General features: G+C 34.8%; 2 protein-coding genes across 5 annotated transcripts in view; one reads left to right on the top strand and one right to left on the bottom strand.

The window, feature by feature from the left end:
- Atg16 (Autophagy-related 16) overlaps positions 1–17,807 on the bottom strand; it is a 369,124-nt gene that overhangs the window by 272,041 nt on the left and 79,276 nt on the right. The window lies entirely within an intron of this gene.
- LOC148310422 (uncharacterized) overlaps positions 1–17,807 on the top strand; it is a 250,184-nt gene that overhangs the window by 206,859 nt on the left and 25,518 nt on the right. For both annotated transcript variants that reach the window (XM_088258437.1, XM_088258438.1), the window contains one exon: positions 9,158–9,359. In XM_088258437.1, the coding sequence (XP_088114563.1) occupies positions 9,158–9,359 (202 nt within the window). The remainder of the gene's footprint in view (positions 1–9,157; positions 9,360–17,807) is intronic.

Below are 17,807 nucleotides of genomic sequence, written 5' to 3'. Positions count from 1 at the left end.
GGTAAAAAATTCAATAAGTGTCTTGATATTTATTTTTGATACATTGTATTATATTTTACAACTTTAAAAACGTTCTCCTGAGAAATCAAGTTTTTTGATTTATGACGTTCTTGAAAGGAGTGAGCGATATGATGGGGTATGCATCGAAACACGTGACACAATAGATTTAAAGGAATAATGGTTTAAACCAAGTTAAATTAAAATTTAAAAAATAATAGATATTACCACAAAGTGACTGCCAATTCGATTACTAAAATTCCATATTCTACTTTACCTATATTTATACATCAATAATAAAAAAAAATCAGAATATGTGAACGAAAATTTGAACAAATTTAAAATAATGCTACAAATAAACTGTTTAAACCATCAAAAGAGTGTTGAAATTAAAGCATTATTTTTCATAACATGTTAGTGTGTCCAAATCCTTGTTCACATACATATCTGGGTTTTTCTACATAGGAGTTATTCTACAATTATGACATATAAATGTTGATATTTTTTTTAAATTAAACTTATTTGTATTCATATGTGATATATGTGTATACATTTATACATTCATATACATATTTATTTTTTGTCGAAGAGACCCACCATGTCACCTTATGTGTTTCAATACTCCTTATCATTCATCGTTCACTTTGTGTAATACCACTTTTTTACGTTTTGTATAACAATACCACAAAGTTGACAATGCTTTTAATATACAAAATATAGCTGGTAATACAATTAATATTTTTTTTTTTTTTTTTTTAAATCCCTTACCGCACCCCAATGGTGCATAGGGCACTGCATCATATAAACGCAGTGTTATCTCGATCGATTACACATGAAGGAAAGGTGATCAGCCCTCCACTTCAGGTACCAGTCCAGTGTAATATTGAATAAATATTAGAGTGAAAAAATCACTTATATTTATTAAACCCCCATGGGAATCGAACCGGGGACCTCCAGAACGGTAGCAGAGCATGCTGACCATTGCACTACGGAGGCGGACAAATGAGAAATATAAATTACTCATCGGGAATATTATATGTATAATATGACTTATTAAGTAATATGCTTTGAAAAAAATGATGAAGAAGAATATTAAGACTCGTTCATTTTTGAATGGCATCGAAAATAAGATATAGGCGAAAATAAGTGTGGCTGGACGAAACGCCTAGCAGTCGAATGCATCTCCGCGAAGTTTGCAAAGAGCGCGTCAGGACCAAGCGTCTGTGCAGCAGCCTGTTTAAAAATGATTCAATCAACGTCATCCTCGTCTCGGCTTCGGTCGTGATCCGTCGGAGGTGCCGAGGCGGACTATTAAGCTGAAATGGTCGAGGGCATGGCGGAGAATCGCAAATGCATATAGCCCCCAGAGGAATGTTTGCAGGGAAAATGCAATGCCAGCGCGAACATGTTAATTTCACCGCATAATGGCAGGTACGCCCCGACGTCACACTGAGGAGAGAAGAAGAAACGAGACGCGAATCGTGAAGGGCAATTTTATATATTCTCATAACAATTTGATCTGTCCAAAAACTTGTTCACAAATCTGGGTTTTTACATTTAAGATTAATTTTACATTTTTGACCAGACACAAATCGTGAAGGGAAATATTATCCACAAGATTTTGAGTGTGTCCGATTACATTTTCTCAATTTTTTTTTCACGTGGGAGTTATTTTTCATTTTTGACGAGACAAAAATCGTGCAGGGCAAAATTAATTACAAAATTTTAAGGGTGTCTTAATGCTTGTTCACAAATCTGAGTTTCTTCACTTAGGAATTATATTACATATTATAGTTTAAAGACATCTAGACGAAGTCCAAAAATCCGTGGATGCTGCAGAAAGATAACATGATTCAAAGGCGTCGTCTAGGTGTCGTTGTCCATGATAGAATAACCGACAACCCAAGGACGGAGAGAGCTGATCTCAACAGTCTACAAAGACATTTACAGGGCTGACGACCGTCATAGACTGTTTTAAGAGATCAAATTACCCACGTGTAACATTCACCAATTTTACCCATTATTGACAACCACACTACTCAAATTCTTGCAAGTTCTGTATATGTATATATGAACCAATTTTATGAAAAATAACTCCTATAATTGGAGATAATCCAGATTTGTGAAAGAACAAGTATTTGGACACACTCAAAATGTTGTAAAGGACTGTTTTTTGTTTGTTCTGAGAGCTAAGTAACAGTTTCATGATTTTTCACATATTTTGTGCAAAAAACCTTTTTTGTTGATATCTTAGAAGCGATCTACCATTGCCTTGACTATTCGGTTATACAGAGTGTTAATCAGACGATGTTTGTTATTCACGCGTGACCCATTAGGCCATACTTTATAAAGCTTCCATTGAATATTTTCTAATGCGGTTTCCTTCTACCAGGTCGAGTGATTCATCCTTTTTTCTAGGTCCATTTACCTCTTACACTCTTTCATGCTTCAGTTAGGGCAGCATCCGTATAAAACATACTATTCTTTTCAATATCCAAAATATTCATGCATCGATTACGTTAGTTTTTTTTTCTAATTTTTAATTTATTTATTTAATATAGTTACAATATTTTTTTAAATAATTTTATTCATATGTACTTTGACAATGTTATGATTCGTTACGCTGTTCTCCAAAGAGACTAAGCTCTTGTGCTTGGAGAGGGACTTACACTAATTATTTATTGTTTATGTTTGGGAGTGTTTCTGTTTGTGTTATAACTCATTTTTATTATATATTTTTTCGATCACCATGTATATGAGGCATTATAATTTTTTTTTTCGCATTTAATGTCTTTAATTTTTTTTTGTCAAATACGTGTTACACATTTTAAGAAATAGTGATATTTACCAAGTAAAACCCAAATTAAACATGAATACATTTTTACCACAAAGTGACTGTCGAATCAATCAATGAAATTTTAATAAAATAAAAAAAAATAAATATATATATATATATATATAACAAATGATTTTGAAAAAAAGTACTAATAAGTTAGACTGGTAAAAATAACGAGAGAAATGATATTTTTGAGATTACGAGAAATTCAAGCTTTCCTCATCCCACCACAGATGGCTATTGTGTTGTGTTCACAGACTTCCATATTCTTCTTTATCTATATTGAGATGTCATTAAAATAAATATAATTGAAAAACATTCGTTTTTTAATACTGTAACGACTAGTTTATATTTAGACCTGAAGATGGAAGCATAGCTTCCGAAACTTGTGGTGAAAAACAAGTGTTTTTTTTAGAATTTTATCAAGCTTTACCACAACGTGAATGCCGACACAATAAATAAAAAATAGGTAATTAAAGATGACTTCAAATGAGCATAAAAAACTAATAAAATAAGGATGTCCGCGGACAGTAATTAATTGAATCGCGTGTCGTGTAAAACTGTTGAGATTTCCCAACACAAGAATCAATGGAAGGCATTTAGAATCCGATCGGATACGTTCAAGAGAAACTAATTAGGTAAGCGTGTATTTAAAGGTCCAGTGATTTGTTCTACTAGCAAGAACAAACCCGTTTGGATTATAAATCCGAGGGCCTGTCGGGGCAGGGGTCCCTCGTACCACGGGCGGTGAAACAAAGAATTCACAATTTACAATATTCAATTAAAGCGTGCAATATGCGCGCTCCGTTGCACATTTGCATTTATTAGTCGCGGATGCGCCCGGGGCTGCTTCCGCGTATGCACACTGCTCTCGCAGACCGACCGACATCTGCGGGAGAGACGCAAAGCCAACCGGGAGTTGAAAAATTATGAAAATAAGATGAAATCAAAGCTAATTATAAATATAAGATGAAATAGATGCTGAATATGCCCCTTAGGGACCGAAAAACAAATGTTAATAAGGGAAAATACCAAGGTAACAGATGTGGCTTAAAGGATCGCGGAACAAAAGTGGAACTGGACACGTCAATGCCATTTGTATTTTGAGACAATCGCAAATGCTTCGACAGGTACACCGTCATGTTATCGTGACACAAAAATTTAAAAAAAAATTCATTCATTGTTCAAATATAATTATGTAGAAGCACCAAATCTCTGTTCCGAGCTACAGCATCTAAAGGGAAGATAGCCATGATGATCGCCGATCTTCGTTAGAAGTGGCACAGAATACTTAAGTAATTACGTGAATGTTGAAAATATGGAATGTTGGAATGAATACTGGAAAGCACTATAGAAAAAATGTAAGAATCCCTTACCCGTAGCATGACCTTGCATTTATAAGCAGGGTGCAAAAAAGAAAAAGATTTAAAAAAAAAAGAATGTTTGCCTCCTTAGCGTGGTGTTGAGCGCATTTGGCATGTTTTAAAGATTTTTTAGTTTGTTTTCCTCCTTGTCGTTTGTGCGAAATACATTGTAAAATTAATAAAAAAAAGATATACTTAATACGTTATAGAGAGAGGAGAAAAAAAACAATAATTACTTAGAGACTAAGAAGTTCGGACCATGAGAGTTGCCCTTTTGGTGATGAGTATGGAATATTTAGAGTGTTCGCTTGTAGCGAGAATCAATGTAACGTGTGCGATGACGTGAGGATGTCATCGAACTGATTTAATTAACATAAGTTATTGCACAGGTTGCAGATATATTGTTGCATCACAAAATAACTCGGCTACAAGTACGAAGTACGTAATGCGTCATTGCGCATAGTATGTTGTATACGAATGCATTGATAATGCGACCCTATACACAAAATTACTGTAGGAGCTCGATTATTCGAAGTAATTGGGGATGAAGGTAGCCGGATAAGGAAAGATACGGACAGTCGAAAAAATTTCATATTTCGACAAAGACGAAGAAGAAAACGAAAGTCTGGGTATGTACAAGGTTTTTGACCTGGTTAAATGATCACATTACACACACGTGTAACATTCATCATTCTATATTGACAACCACACTATTAAATTTTTTGGAACAAGTATTTGGACACGCTTGAAATGTTGTGAAAAAAATCTCAGTCGACAAGGAAAGATAAGGAGTTATAGTTTTTACGGGTCTAAATTTACAAACAGCTTCAACAGAGGAGATGCACGAATGTGGAATAGTGAAGGCGAAGGTGAAGTTTGTTTTCAAAACAGATTGGTGTGGTATTCTATTCTCTTCGTCTACCCCTGATAGAAGCGGTGTCATATATATTTACTTAGTTTTTTTGTTGACCCGGATAACCGAAAATCCGATGAATGATAAGGAGAGTGTTATTGTGAAATGCCTATGACGGTCGTAAGCCCCGTAAATGCCCAAACGTCCATATTCTTTTTCATCTATGTTAAGATGTCAAAAAAAAAAGTTAAATAGCTCCTATAATTAGAGATAATCCAGATTTCTGAACAAGTATTTGGATACACTCAAAATGTTGTTGATAAGGAGAGTGTTTATGGATGATAAGGATAGCGTTAAATTGAAAATTCGTTAAAAAGGTGTCCGAATAATCGAGTTTCTACCGTGTGCGAAAAAACGCAGAATTTCTGAGTCGTCCGATATAGAATGTTGGCTAACCAAGTAATAAAAGGGAATGCGATGAATAATGCACAGCGCGAGCCTTGGGCCCTATTTCTAGCAAAACTAGAAGGGTCTAGTGTTGGTCGAGAGGAGGCATTAATTAAACACGTTACCGACCGGCCAGTCGTAGGACAATTAGCGAGCGCGGTCACCGAGCTCGGCGGATAAAGAAGCGTGGTCATAGGAAACATGTTCATTGCAATCGCTACTAGGAAATAATTTATCGCCACACAGGCGCTGGCCTAACTCCCAAAGGCACCGATGCTCACTGGATCAAAGGGGAATTCAATCCTGTCTACGCTAATGCCGTCTTTTTGCGCTCTCGCTGAATCAATTACGTCAAAAAGTATTTTTTAATTTATCAAAAGTATGTAGAATGCAAAGGAAATCTGTATAAATAAAAAAAGTCAATGTTATTTTGTTCTAAGTCTCTAACCGATTGCCTTTAAATGTTGACAAAACGTTATATTAATACAAGGTGGCGCAAAATTAATCACCCTATGGGAAGATGTTATAATTTTTGCAAATGGGGTCGTACGTTAATCATATTTAAAATGTGTGAACAAGACAGCTGCAGTTTATAAACAAATTGATAAAACAGGCACATTTGTATATAAATATTGGCAGCAGCCACTTGACGGATATCATGTTTTCCACAGAAAGAAATTAAGGTCCAAAAAAAGATTTTTCTCGATAAATATAATATACATGTATATACTTATATTTTATTCTGCAAACATAGTGTGTTTCTTTAGTTTCGCTGGGTGGAAGATAATTAAATACAGTTGTTACAAAACAAGGGATATAATAAATACTTGCACCGACTGCGGGCTTTAATTAAAATAGAGCAAGGTGTCAGACATTGAAATTGATAATTAAATTGCTTATTTATGGCAAACGAGATTAACCAAAGTGCGAATGAAGATTTACTAACCGGAGATAATTATTACAGCACACTTGTTGAGAGCAGTTTGGGTCCAGAATTAAATTCTGTTAAAACGCATCGCGAGTGTGCTGTCGATACAACAATAAATTGGCTACACGACCATATGCGAGGCAATTAGAAAAGGGTATTCATCTTAAAATACAAGCCACCTTTGCAGTGAATTATGATTCGCTTACGACTACCCCTTAGGATGGGCGCAGAAATATGGAACATGCTATAATTAACACAATGAGGAATCGACATCTCGCCGCAATCAATTCATTTGAAAGAAGCAGCAGTGGATAACAGCGACCTTGAAGGTGTAGCCGGATAGGATATTAATAACTATAATAAAACAGATTACAAAATTGAATTTTAAAATGATTTTATGTGTGTTTGGAGCAGAAGTAGCTAACAACTTTACTAGAGAAACACAGGCAGAACCAATGCGTAATATCAATGATGGATCCTGTATATCTCTGCATGTATATCAGCTGTATTTGAATATCTGCTCTAGACCAAATCAAAAGCCAGATTTTTAATAATAAAGCCACATCATGACGATGAAACATACATTTTTACTGACTGCTGAAATTTTTATAGGAAGGAGTCAAAATTTTCTCATTTAAACTTTCTTCATCTTCGTTTGGCTACGTCTCATTGAGGCCTTGAGTAGCAATCTGTTGAATCGCATTTTGTCTTCCATGAGAGTTATTTAGTCTGGAATCCCTATTTCGGCTGATTTTTTCAGCCACTACCACGTTAATTTTTTAAAAATATTTTTGAAAATCAATGAAGAAATGCTGATATAAGAAAAGAATGCAAGGCTGAAATAAGCATAATCGAAAAAATTATGAAAGTTATGTTGAGATGGTTTGACCATGTGAATTGAATGGGTAGAGAAAGAATTAAGTAAAACCAATTTATGAAGTAAATGTAGTTGGAAATAAAGACAGAGAAAGATCGAGAAAAATTTGGCATGATCAAGTATTTCAAAAACTTGAAAGCGGTCAGGTCAGAAGTGGGAATAATCGGCGGGTATGTATGAAGCAGAGGAAGACATTCTTTATAGGCAAAAAGCAGTGACTACCCTGGATTACTCGCGTTCCATATACAAACACGACCAGTGCCTACTATGCCTTATCCTTACATAACGATTAAAAACTCTGTGCACACCACTGGTATGAGGAGATGCATGAATGTGAAAGAGACGACGATTGTTCGCAAAGACCGATTGGTGTGACGGTCTATTCTCTCTGCCTACCCTTGCGGGGCAGCGGCGTGCTCGTTAATTAGTTTATTAAGTAATAAGCGCATGAAAGACTGCATTAAACAATGCGACCGTTACATCTTAGTTATATCAGTAATTAATGATCTTTCGTCTATCTTTAGTTCAGTTTATGGGTTTCAGTGATTTCCTTCCTTTGCATAATATCCCTATCTGAAACACGATCGTCGTGTTCTGAAACAATTCATACATATTCCTGACCACGTCATGTTGTTGATTAAATCTTATCGCATCTTGTATCTCCATTTTATAGCTTAATAACATACCTCACGTACTTCATTACTGCGCCCTTTATTGGCAATTATAACACCGGACAATAGCAACTTCGCAGTTTTCCAGCGGTATTTCTTTATTAAGTTTTAATGAATTGACGATCTAAGTGCAGAAAAGGAAAATCGATAAGGAGTAATTCCGACCAACCAAAATAATAACAAGTCGCAAGCCCTGTAAATGACCAAACTTCCATATTCTTCTTCAACTATGATGAGATATCCATATAAATAACTCCTCATTATTTAAAGCTGTCCCACCGCATGCCCAGATCTGATACAGAAGCATCTAGGCTTCCTGACAGATCTGCTCTTGCTAAGCAATTTTTTTTGAACTAAGTTGCGAAATTTATTGAAAATGTGAAACAACATAAAATTGTATCCCGATTTTACTATGAATTTACATTTAAAAGCTTTCAATATACCTGTCACTGCCAATCTAAATAATACAAGGCTGTAAGTCCATCACCAAATTTTCTAGAAGTTCCCCAGTGTAGGCAGTGAAAGGGATTAGTGTTTAGTTCAATTAGTCAGCTAGATCCGATTACGACTAGTACGAAATAACTCTTCAGTGAAGACAACCCAGGATTTGTGAAAATATATTTAGACACGCTCAACACGGCGGCATGCGTGGTTTGCCGTATTACTCTAGTGCCGCCGCTATGGCGCCAAGAAAATAAAGACTTGAGGTAATATTTGCAAGCACAGAATTCATTCCACCGGAGACCGCCGGAGAGGATATTAGATTTTTTGTTATTTAGAATATATAATTACAGAAAAAATAATTACATTTTTTTTAGCTCATTACCTTTCAATAACTCTTTTCTTTTCAAAACCATGTAATTATTTCGAACAAAATCTAATTTTTTTAATGTAAAAACGGTGTTTTAATAAAAAAAAACACTGACGTAAAAAGTCACCTGAATTTAGTAAAAATTAATTTGCGACTTAACGAATACTGGACCTTAATACTCAATATTTAAAATACGATATATTTTTTTAATTTTCAATATAATTAATAGAATCATATACGTACAATTAAATAGTAAGTAATAAGTCACGGAATCAGACTGATGTGGCGGTATGCTTTTACGATATGATTGATTGGTAGTCATCATTGACTTATTTTTATTGTAATCATAATGGAATCCATTTTTCCTTCACAGGTGCCCTGACCAAGTCGCAGTTCCCCGTGTTCACGATCTACGCGCAGAAGTCGTGCTTAGGCGTGCGGCCGTGCGAGCGCGCTTGGTGCTTCGACCGCGTGCAGCGCCACCGTCTGCGCGTGCCCGCCAAGAGGACGCACTCCGTATCCTCGCGACAGATGTGCCTGGACCTCTGCCTGGGAGAGACCGAGTTTGTCTGCAGGTCAGTGATTTCTCTTTCTTCTTCGATGAATATCTCGTCTTGGCATCCCGCAAGGCCGCAATATTCGACGCGTGGACGAACGTTTATTGACGCTCTAATACAAGGGTGACCAACCCGCGGCCCGCTGGGTGTCTACTTATGGCCCGCGGAGCATATCACCAAAATAGCCTGCATTTTACAAACATGACTATCAATGATTTCCCTATTTGGAAACGCTTTCACGTGTGAACAGCTTTTTAGTCGAATGATTACAAGAATCCCTGATGCAAAATTGTTTGCGTGTAGCAACAACATCAATCGTTATCAACATGGATGCACTTAGTTCTGACAAACAAAACCATATTACTCACAAAATTATATTACATTTTCTTTATTATTTATTTATATTTTTTATATTGACTAAATCTCATCTAATAAAATGATTCTCATTTTTGTTACGTCTTTAAAAAAAAAAAAAAAATCTAAGAAATTTTGTTTTACGGCCCGGTAGGAAATCTCATTTCTAAAATCTGTGCCGGCTATTAAGAATGTTGCTCTAATACATTGCAAGAACTTATCTATAATAAAATATAAAATAAAATAATAAAAACCCATGCCGCACCCCAATGGTGCATAGGGCACTGCTTCATATAAACGCAGTGTTATCTCGATCGTTTACGCATGAAGGAAAGGTGGTCAGCCTTCCACTTCAGGTACCAGTCCAGTGCAATATTGAATAAATATTAGAGTGAAAAAATCACTTATATTTATTAAACCCCCCTGAGAATCGAACCCGGGACCTCCAGAACGGTAGCCAAGCATGCTGACCATTACACTACGGAGGCGGACAAAAATAATATAATATATGCATTTAAAAAGAAAGCTAACAATCTCTGATTCCATAATTTATTGGCAAGTAATCATCCCCCTAAACGACCATTTATAAGCCATAAAAACCAAAACTGTATAAATAACTAATTATGACGTATAACTACATATTGATCGGTAGCCTCCGAAACGAGCTCCGGGCCAGAAAACTGATAATAATAATATTTATATTAACATTCAGATTAAGTGTTCATAATTCCTCAATACAGACAGTCAAATTTATAATATTTAACGACGATAAGCGGAAGTACTTACGTAATAGCCAAAACATAGTCTGTAAGAACGGTTATTATGCTTATAATACAGGTCTTCTGCCCGTTTCACCTGCATAAATCGATAAATCTGATAAACTAGGAATCCGAAAGAGCATTAAACCAGCAGAAGCAGTTTCCATTGAATGGGTAGTTCGATGTCCATATATATTCCATTTTAATACGCGAACAATCAATATGTATTTATGGACAGTGGTCGAACTATTCGAGATGCATTGTTGGGGGTAATGCTAAAAAAGAAAGGCTTCGAATGCCATTATTTTATTTATTAAAAGGAGATAATCCAGATTTGCGAACAAGTATTTGGACACACTCAAAATGTTGTTTTAAAAGGCATTGAAAATGTTTAAAAACATATTATTATACAAATTATTATATTATTAAACAAAAGCTTTTTTTTGCAAAATACGACGAATATTATTTAGTGATTTGGCATTAACTTTGTGGAATGACGTGTTGATTTAAAAAAAAAATTAAACACTTGAATATGCCACTTAATGAGTTTTATTTATATATACGACTAGTTTCGAAAACTTACAGATGTTTTCATCTTCTAGTTTTAATTTTTACCAGAAGACGAATGTGGTATATTCAAGTGTTTAATTTATAAAAATAATAAATACGACGTACATTACATCGTGGGTTCAATTACTGCAATAGTATTTGACATTCCCGATCATGTCAAGTTATATTCAGTCTTTCTCTGCTCTATTTTTCAACTACATTCGCTTCATATTTTTTTTTACCGTTCTTTAATCACTCAATCGTTACACATCGCTCACTCCTTTCAAGAACGTCATAAATCAAAAATCTTGATTTGTCAGGAGATCGTTTTTAAAGTTTAAAAATATAATAAAATTTATTAAAAATAAATATCAAGCCACTTATTGAACTTTTTACTGTGCAACAGATCTTTTTAGGTAAAACCTGAATGTTTTTTCTCCATTTGAAAACTATTTAGTTTAGTGAAAAAAAAATCAATACATTTTCTTTCAAATGAAAAAACAACACTTTTTGCCCTGTAGCAGGTAAATATTAAGTTAAAAATATGCCACTTTTGCTGGGATATAGTACATTTTCTAGGCATTTCGAAAACATGCACAACTGAAAATTGACGATTTTTAATATATGACGTTGTTGAAAGGAGTGATTTTCTTTGTGACGGAGGTATAAAAGCTGAATTAGTGCAACATCTTCAGGGTACTGTTAGCTTTTACACCAATTATAGGACACCCGTGGAAATATGCAAGGTATCGCTGACACACAAACCCACAGATGATGAGACAAGATCGATTTGTATTCATTTATTCCGTGCACTCGGGGTACTTCGAAAAACAGCGTGGTCAGAATATTAATGCCTCGCACTTTGCGAATAAAAAGAAGAGTATTTCCCCGACGTCACGTTTCCCATTGACTTTTGAAATGTACTGTTAACCAGTGTTCCTGTAATGTCACAGCTTTTCTATAAGAGCTGACAAAAGAAACGCTGTGGATTGACAGTTCAAAGAGCATGCTCATTGAAAAACTCGAGTGACTGACTTCTTTGAATAAAATCATGATCCAGATAACAAAACTCGACAAATTACGAAAATAAAATGATCTAGGGTTACAGCCGTATACAAAAAAAAATCTTGAAATATATGTATATTTCGTCCGCCTCCGTAGTGTAATGGTCAGCAAGCTCGGCTACCGTTCTGGTGGTCCCGGGTTCGATTCCTAGGAGGGGGGGGTCAAATAAATATAAGTGATTTTTTCACTGTAATATTTATTCAATATTACCCTGGACTGGTACCTGAAACAGAGGGCTGATCACCTTTCCCTCATGTGTAAACGATCAAGATAACACTGCGTTTAAATGAAGCAGTGCCCTATGCACCATTGGGGTACGGATAAGGGTTTATTATTATTATTATATGTATATTTAAAGTTAATTGTTAATCGTAAGTATTTTTCTACGAAATAATTGATGAGTTTCGAAATGTACTGTTAAGAAGGGTTCGTGTAATGTTAAAACTCGACAAATTAAAAAAAACATGAATTATCCATGCAGCCGTAAACAAAAAACAATTATAAAAATTAATATCAATTCAATTTGTTAGGAATGTATGTTTTCTAGAGATGGAAAGATTGATAATGATAAAGAAAGGAGAGTGAATGCTGGGAACAGAGTGAATGGTGCAATTAATTCAGTTATAGCAACTGGCAGTACGCAATGGAGTCCTGGTTAAAACCCGCATGTATGGAAGTGAAGCATGGAGTTGGCAAAAGAGGGATGAAAGTAGACTGAATGCAGTCGGAATGCGTTCTTTCAGACGAAATAATGCAAGGTTGAGATAAATATTATCAATAAAATGAAGAAAGTTGTGTTGAGATGGTTTTGGCATGTGAATCCAATGCGTGAAGAAAGGATAGTAAAACATATTCATGAGGCGAATGTGGTTGGTAATAGAAGCAGAGAAAGACCGAAGTAAACTTGACAAGATTAAGGATTTCAAATACTTGAAAATGGTCATTTCAGGAGTAGGAATAATCGACGTGTAGAAGTATGAATGTGGAAGACGCTAAGATTGTGTGCAAAGACGGATTGGTGTGGCTTTCTATTCTCTCTGCCTACCCCTGCAAGGAAGCGGCGTGATGGTTAGTTAGTGAGTTATAAAATTTATGTATATTTAAAGTAAAACTTTACTTAACTTATATATAATACTTGAAAGTGGTCAGGTTGGGAGTCGTAACAATCGGCGGTTATGTATGAGGAGATGCATGAACGTGGAAGAGGCGAAGAGTGTTTCCAAAGACAGAGTGGTGTGGCGTTATATTCTCTACCTTAACAAGCTGCTCTCCGGCATTACCATTACACAGTGAGGCGTCCTGTCCAACATTTTGGCCATGCTCCAGCCTAAGACCGAGAAGAAAGCGCAACAAAACGGCGGCTCCACTTTCCTGCCTTCAGACTCAGCCGACGTCATTTTTCACTTATAATTTTTTTAAATTTTCTCTCATTATCATTTTCATATCATAATCCATACCTGTATAAGCGCCCTTGAGGTAGTTTTTTTTACGAAAATGGCGCTATATAAATCATCCAATATTATTTATTATTATTAGTTAGTGAGTTATAAAATTTATGTATATTTAAAGTTCATTGTGAATTGTAAGTCATTTTCTACGTAATAATTGTATGCGTAGACGGCAAAAACGAGTAAAGCAATAAACATTTACTACCGTACGTATGTTTTGCTTGTTGAATGGAGAGAATTGTAATATGCAAATTGACGAAGCTTCCAACAGATGTACGAAACCAATGCCTGGGAACTCTTGAATTACAATCCAAATAAACGAAAGATAAGCTCAAAGGAATGATGGAATTGATACCCGGTGTAAAATGACTGGAACAGAACTTCAACTCATCATATCAATGAATCAAACACAAAAAGAGATCATGAACAGGTCGATATTTTAAGTCGCACTTCAGTTTGAATATTTACTTTGGCCGTGTTCGGATGACTTATACGAGTTCTTGTAAAATTGAATCCAGATTATGAATGATGTCATTATGTTGGTATGATTTTTATGGTAAAGGTGCTACAAGATATGTAACGAATGGAGACGTTTTGTATATTGAAAATTACTTGATTATATATTTTTATAAAAACATTTTGAGTGTGACCAAATACTTGTTCACGAATCTGAATTATTTCAGCCTAGGAGTTATTTTAAACATTTTTGAGATCTCAACATAGATGAAGAAGAATATGGAATTTATGTATTTATTTTAAATCAAACACAGATCTTTTGAGTCTACTAAGTTGTATTTTATTAACAAAAAACACATAAAAAATTATTTTGTGACAATTGTTTCGCCTTGTTAGGGCATTATCAAACGAATGTCTAATGCCCTAACAAGGCGAAACAATTGTCACAATATAATTTTTTATGTGTTTTTTGTTAATAAAATACAACTTAGTTGACTCAAAAAATCTGTGTTTGATTTAAAATAAATACATAAATTAAAATGGAGTTCTACAAATTAAACGCCAAGTCAATAAATAAGAATATGGAAGACAGGGCTAACAACCGTCACTGTCTTGGTTAAGTAATGATTTTACAGGCTGTTTGTGGGTGGTGTTCGTTGGATCGCAATGGCAGCGCCATATGTTGAATAAAACAGGAACACACGTAAAACTGAATATAGCTCATGGCAGAAAACGAGATTTGTGACAGCTGGTATCACAAGCATTCGTAATTTTTTCGTCTAGATGGTTGTCGAATAGATTTTTCAATATTTGCATTGCTTTACAACACAGTGAAATTGACAAATTTGTGCTTTCTTTTTCCTTTGTTTTAAATTTAAGTAGAGTTTGCCAAAGCAGCGCTTGGCTGGGTGCAGCTGGTTCATTCTTATAACAAACAAGAAAAAAATGTAACCAGGCACCTTCTGGAAATCATTACTCAAGCACGCTTTCAACCTGTTACTCCTTGAATTGTTGCCGTATCTCACCAAGACTCTCCGTCGCAGCAATGCGGATGCTACGTTCTGATCTCCAAACCCAGACTTTTCGATGCCAGCACAGTCACACAGATCAAAAGGGACTGGAAACAGCTAAATTTGGACCAGCACCGTGGTTTAAGATTATCCTTTTTGTGGTGTTGAAGTCTGGTTGTTGCTGGGAGGAGTTTCTGGTCCGGGGTCGGTTCCCGCGGGCCGGTATCGGCCATCTCGTGGCCGGGACCTTCCTACGCCTCCGAGGTTTGTCTCCGGATGCCATCTGAATGGGAAGCGAAGGCAGCAATCGGCGGACACAATCGTCGCTCGGTCGTGACTGCCGACCGCGGCGCGCGTGCGAGCGAGATGAAGGCCTCGGCGACAGAGATGTCACCGAGATGTGGTGCGTCATCCGATCCGGATATACGAAATATAAACCTACCATTTTTTTTGGCATCACAAGATAGATGAAGAAAAATGGAAGTCTGGGCATTGCGGGACTTACGTCCATTAAAAATATATTTTATTAATATTAAACAATTGAATATACCACAGTTTTAATTTGTACCAGAAGATGAAAACATCTGTCGTTTTCGAAACTAGTCGTAAATAAAAATAAAACTCATTAAAGTGGTATATTCAAAAGTTTAATTTTAATAAAATAATCATGTCATTCCACAAAGTTAATGCCGAATCAATAAATAAAAATTAATAATACAAAAAAATACTCCTGTAATTGGAGATAATCCAAATTTGTGAACGAGCATTTGGACACACTCAAAATATTGTTACTGAACATACAATTCAATTTAATTATTTATATTTCATCATATACAAAATTACAAATAACAATAAAATGTCTTCACTGAGTTTTAAGGTGCTTTGGGCACATTTTACAATACTTATTATGACTAGCTGAAAATATATCTGGCGAATGTGAGCGGGAGTACAGAAATAGGATAACATGCATGAATAAGAATGTGGAAGTTGGGTATTTACAGGGCTTATTACCTGTCATATTCTGATATTCGTGATATTATTATTCGTCCATGTTAAATATAATTGGAAAGAGGCTATAAAACCTAAAAGTCCTAAGTATGAACACGATAAGTGGTATTGCATAAGCCGTAGTAAAAAATTTGAATTACTTGGACGTTACGTAATTGTGAATTGAAATATTCACACATTATCTAGAGTAAAATTATGGTATAGACTTCAGTGTATCATTTCAAATACCAGATTATCGCGATAGCCAATAAATATTGAATTAGCTATCGTGCGGTTACAGAAAATATGATACCTGAATAAAAAATGCCAAAAAAAACTTGCCGTATTATTTTAGACACCGCAAACCCTCACTGAAAAAAAGAAATTAACGATTGCGTTTATACTAATCGAAAAACTCCCGTTTCGACGAACGGACCACATACAGCTCTGTAATCGAATTACAGCAAACATCGGGCAAGGAAGGACGCCAAAGGTTAGCAAAGAAGAGAAACAATTTAAAAAACCGGATCATGCGAGTGATACTTAAAGATAAAACGATAACCAACACACTAACAAATATGCCTTTTTTATTATTTTGAGAAATAAAAAGACTTTGTTTTTTTTGATCCACTCACATTTTAATTTACCAACTAGTTTCGGCAACAACCTGTTGCCCTCTTCAAGGTTTAATTTATGACAAAACATATATATGTAATGGTTAAAAAAAATGTGAGTGGATCAAAAAAACAAAGTCTTTTTAATTCTCAAAATAATATATCAATATGATCCACAAAGTTAATGATTTCAACATTCAAAACATAATACGCCTATTCTCTAAAGGGGTGACCAGAAGAAATGGAACCTCACACGACTACATATTCGAAAAAAAAACAGATTAAAGTTCCTTTTTCTTTTAGACGTATCACTCATATAGTACATGTTTCCTTACTTTTTTCTTTTTCATATTTTTTATTTTATTTTTTTGTTTTCTCTTAAAGTCAAGTATTTATTTCTTGAACGTTTTTCGCAGATACTTTGTGGCACATTTTATAAACTTTATAAAATAAAACAATTTTGTTTTACCACTTTTTATTGGTACAGTTTATCCAACCGGTTTCGATAAGAACCTTGTCACCATCAGGGTTTATGTACTAAATTCTAAAACATTGAAATTCTCATAGTTAGGTTAAAGTATTTGTACTTCATATTAACACATTTAATCTAATTTTACTTCCTTGAATATCTAATGTGTTCTTGCCAGTGCCCTTTACTATGACCTTAAATATAATGTATACCCCCACACATTTTTTTGTATTTATTTACATATTTTTTGTACTCGTATTTAAATTATGTTGAGAAATGCAATTAATTTAAAATACAGAAAAAAGGGAAAAAAAACTCCTATAATCATGCAAATCCTCATACATGCCCGCCAATTATTTCGACTCCTGGCCTTACTACATTAAAATATTTTAAATATTTGATCATGCCAAGTTTTCTCGAATTTTTCACTGCAGTTATAAAAAATAAAAATGCATTTTTATTTTGTAAAAACCTTTTTTATCCCCCTTCCATCCACTTAATTTGATTAAATTATTATTGCAAACAATTTTTCATTTTTTTCGCATACTTTAAAGAAGAAATTTTAGCAGTTAAACAAAAAAATATTTTGCAAGAGAAAGTTTGTCAGGAAGCCTAGATGCTTCTGTATCAGATCTGGATATGCGATGGGAAAACATTCCATAAAAAAAAAAAAAAAAAGAGAAAGGGTTATTTAGATTCGATAGGATTCTGTGTGTACCATCATAATTCGAGAGATAGGAGCAAAACATTATGGGC

Source organism: Brachycentrus maculatus, unplaced genomic scaffold (genome assembly GCF_059751285.1).
Source record: "Brachycentrus maculatus isolate JH-2025_06_01 unplaced genomic scaffold, ASM5975128v1 h1tg000096l, whole genome shotgun sequence".
NCBI lineage: Eukaryota > Metazoa > Arthropoda > Insecta > Trichoptera > Brachycentridae > Brachycentrus > Brachycentrus maculatus.
This window is presented reverse-complemented; position numbering and strand designations above follow the sequence as displayed.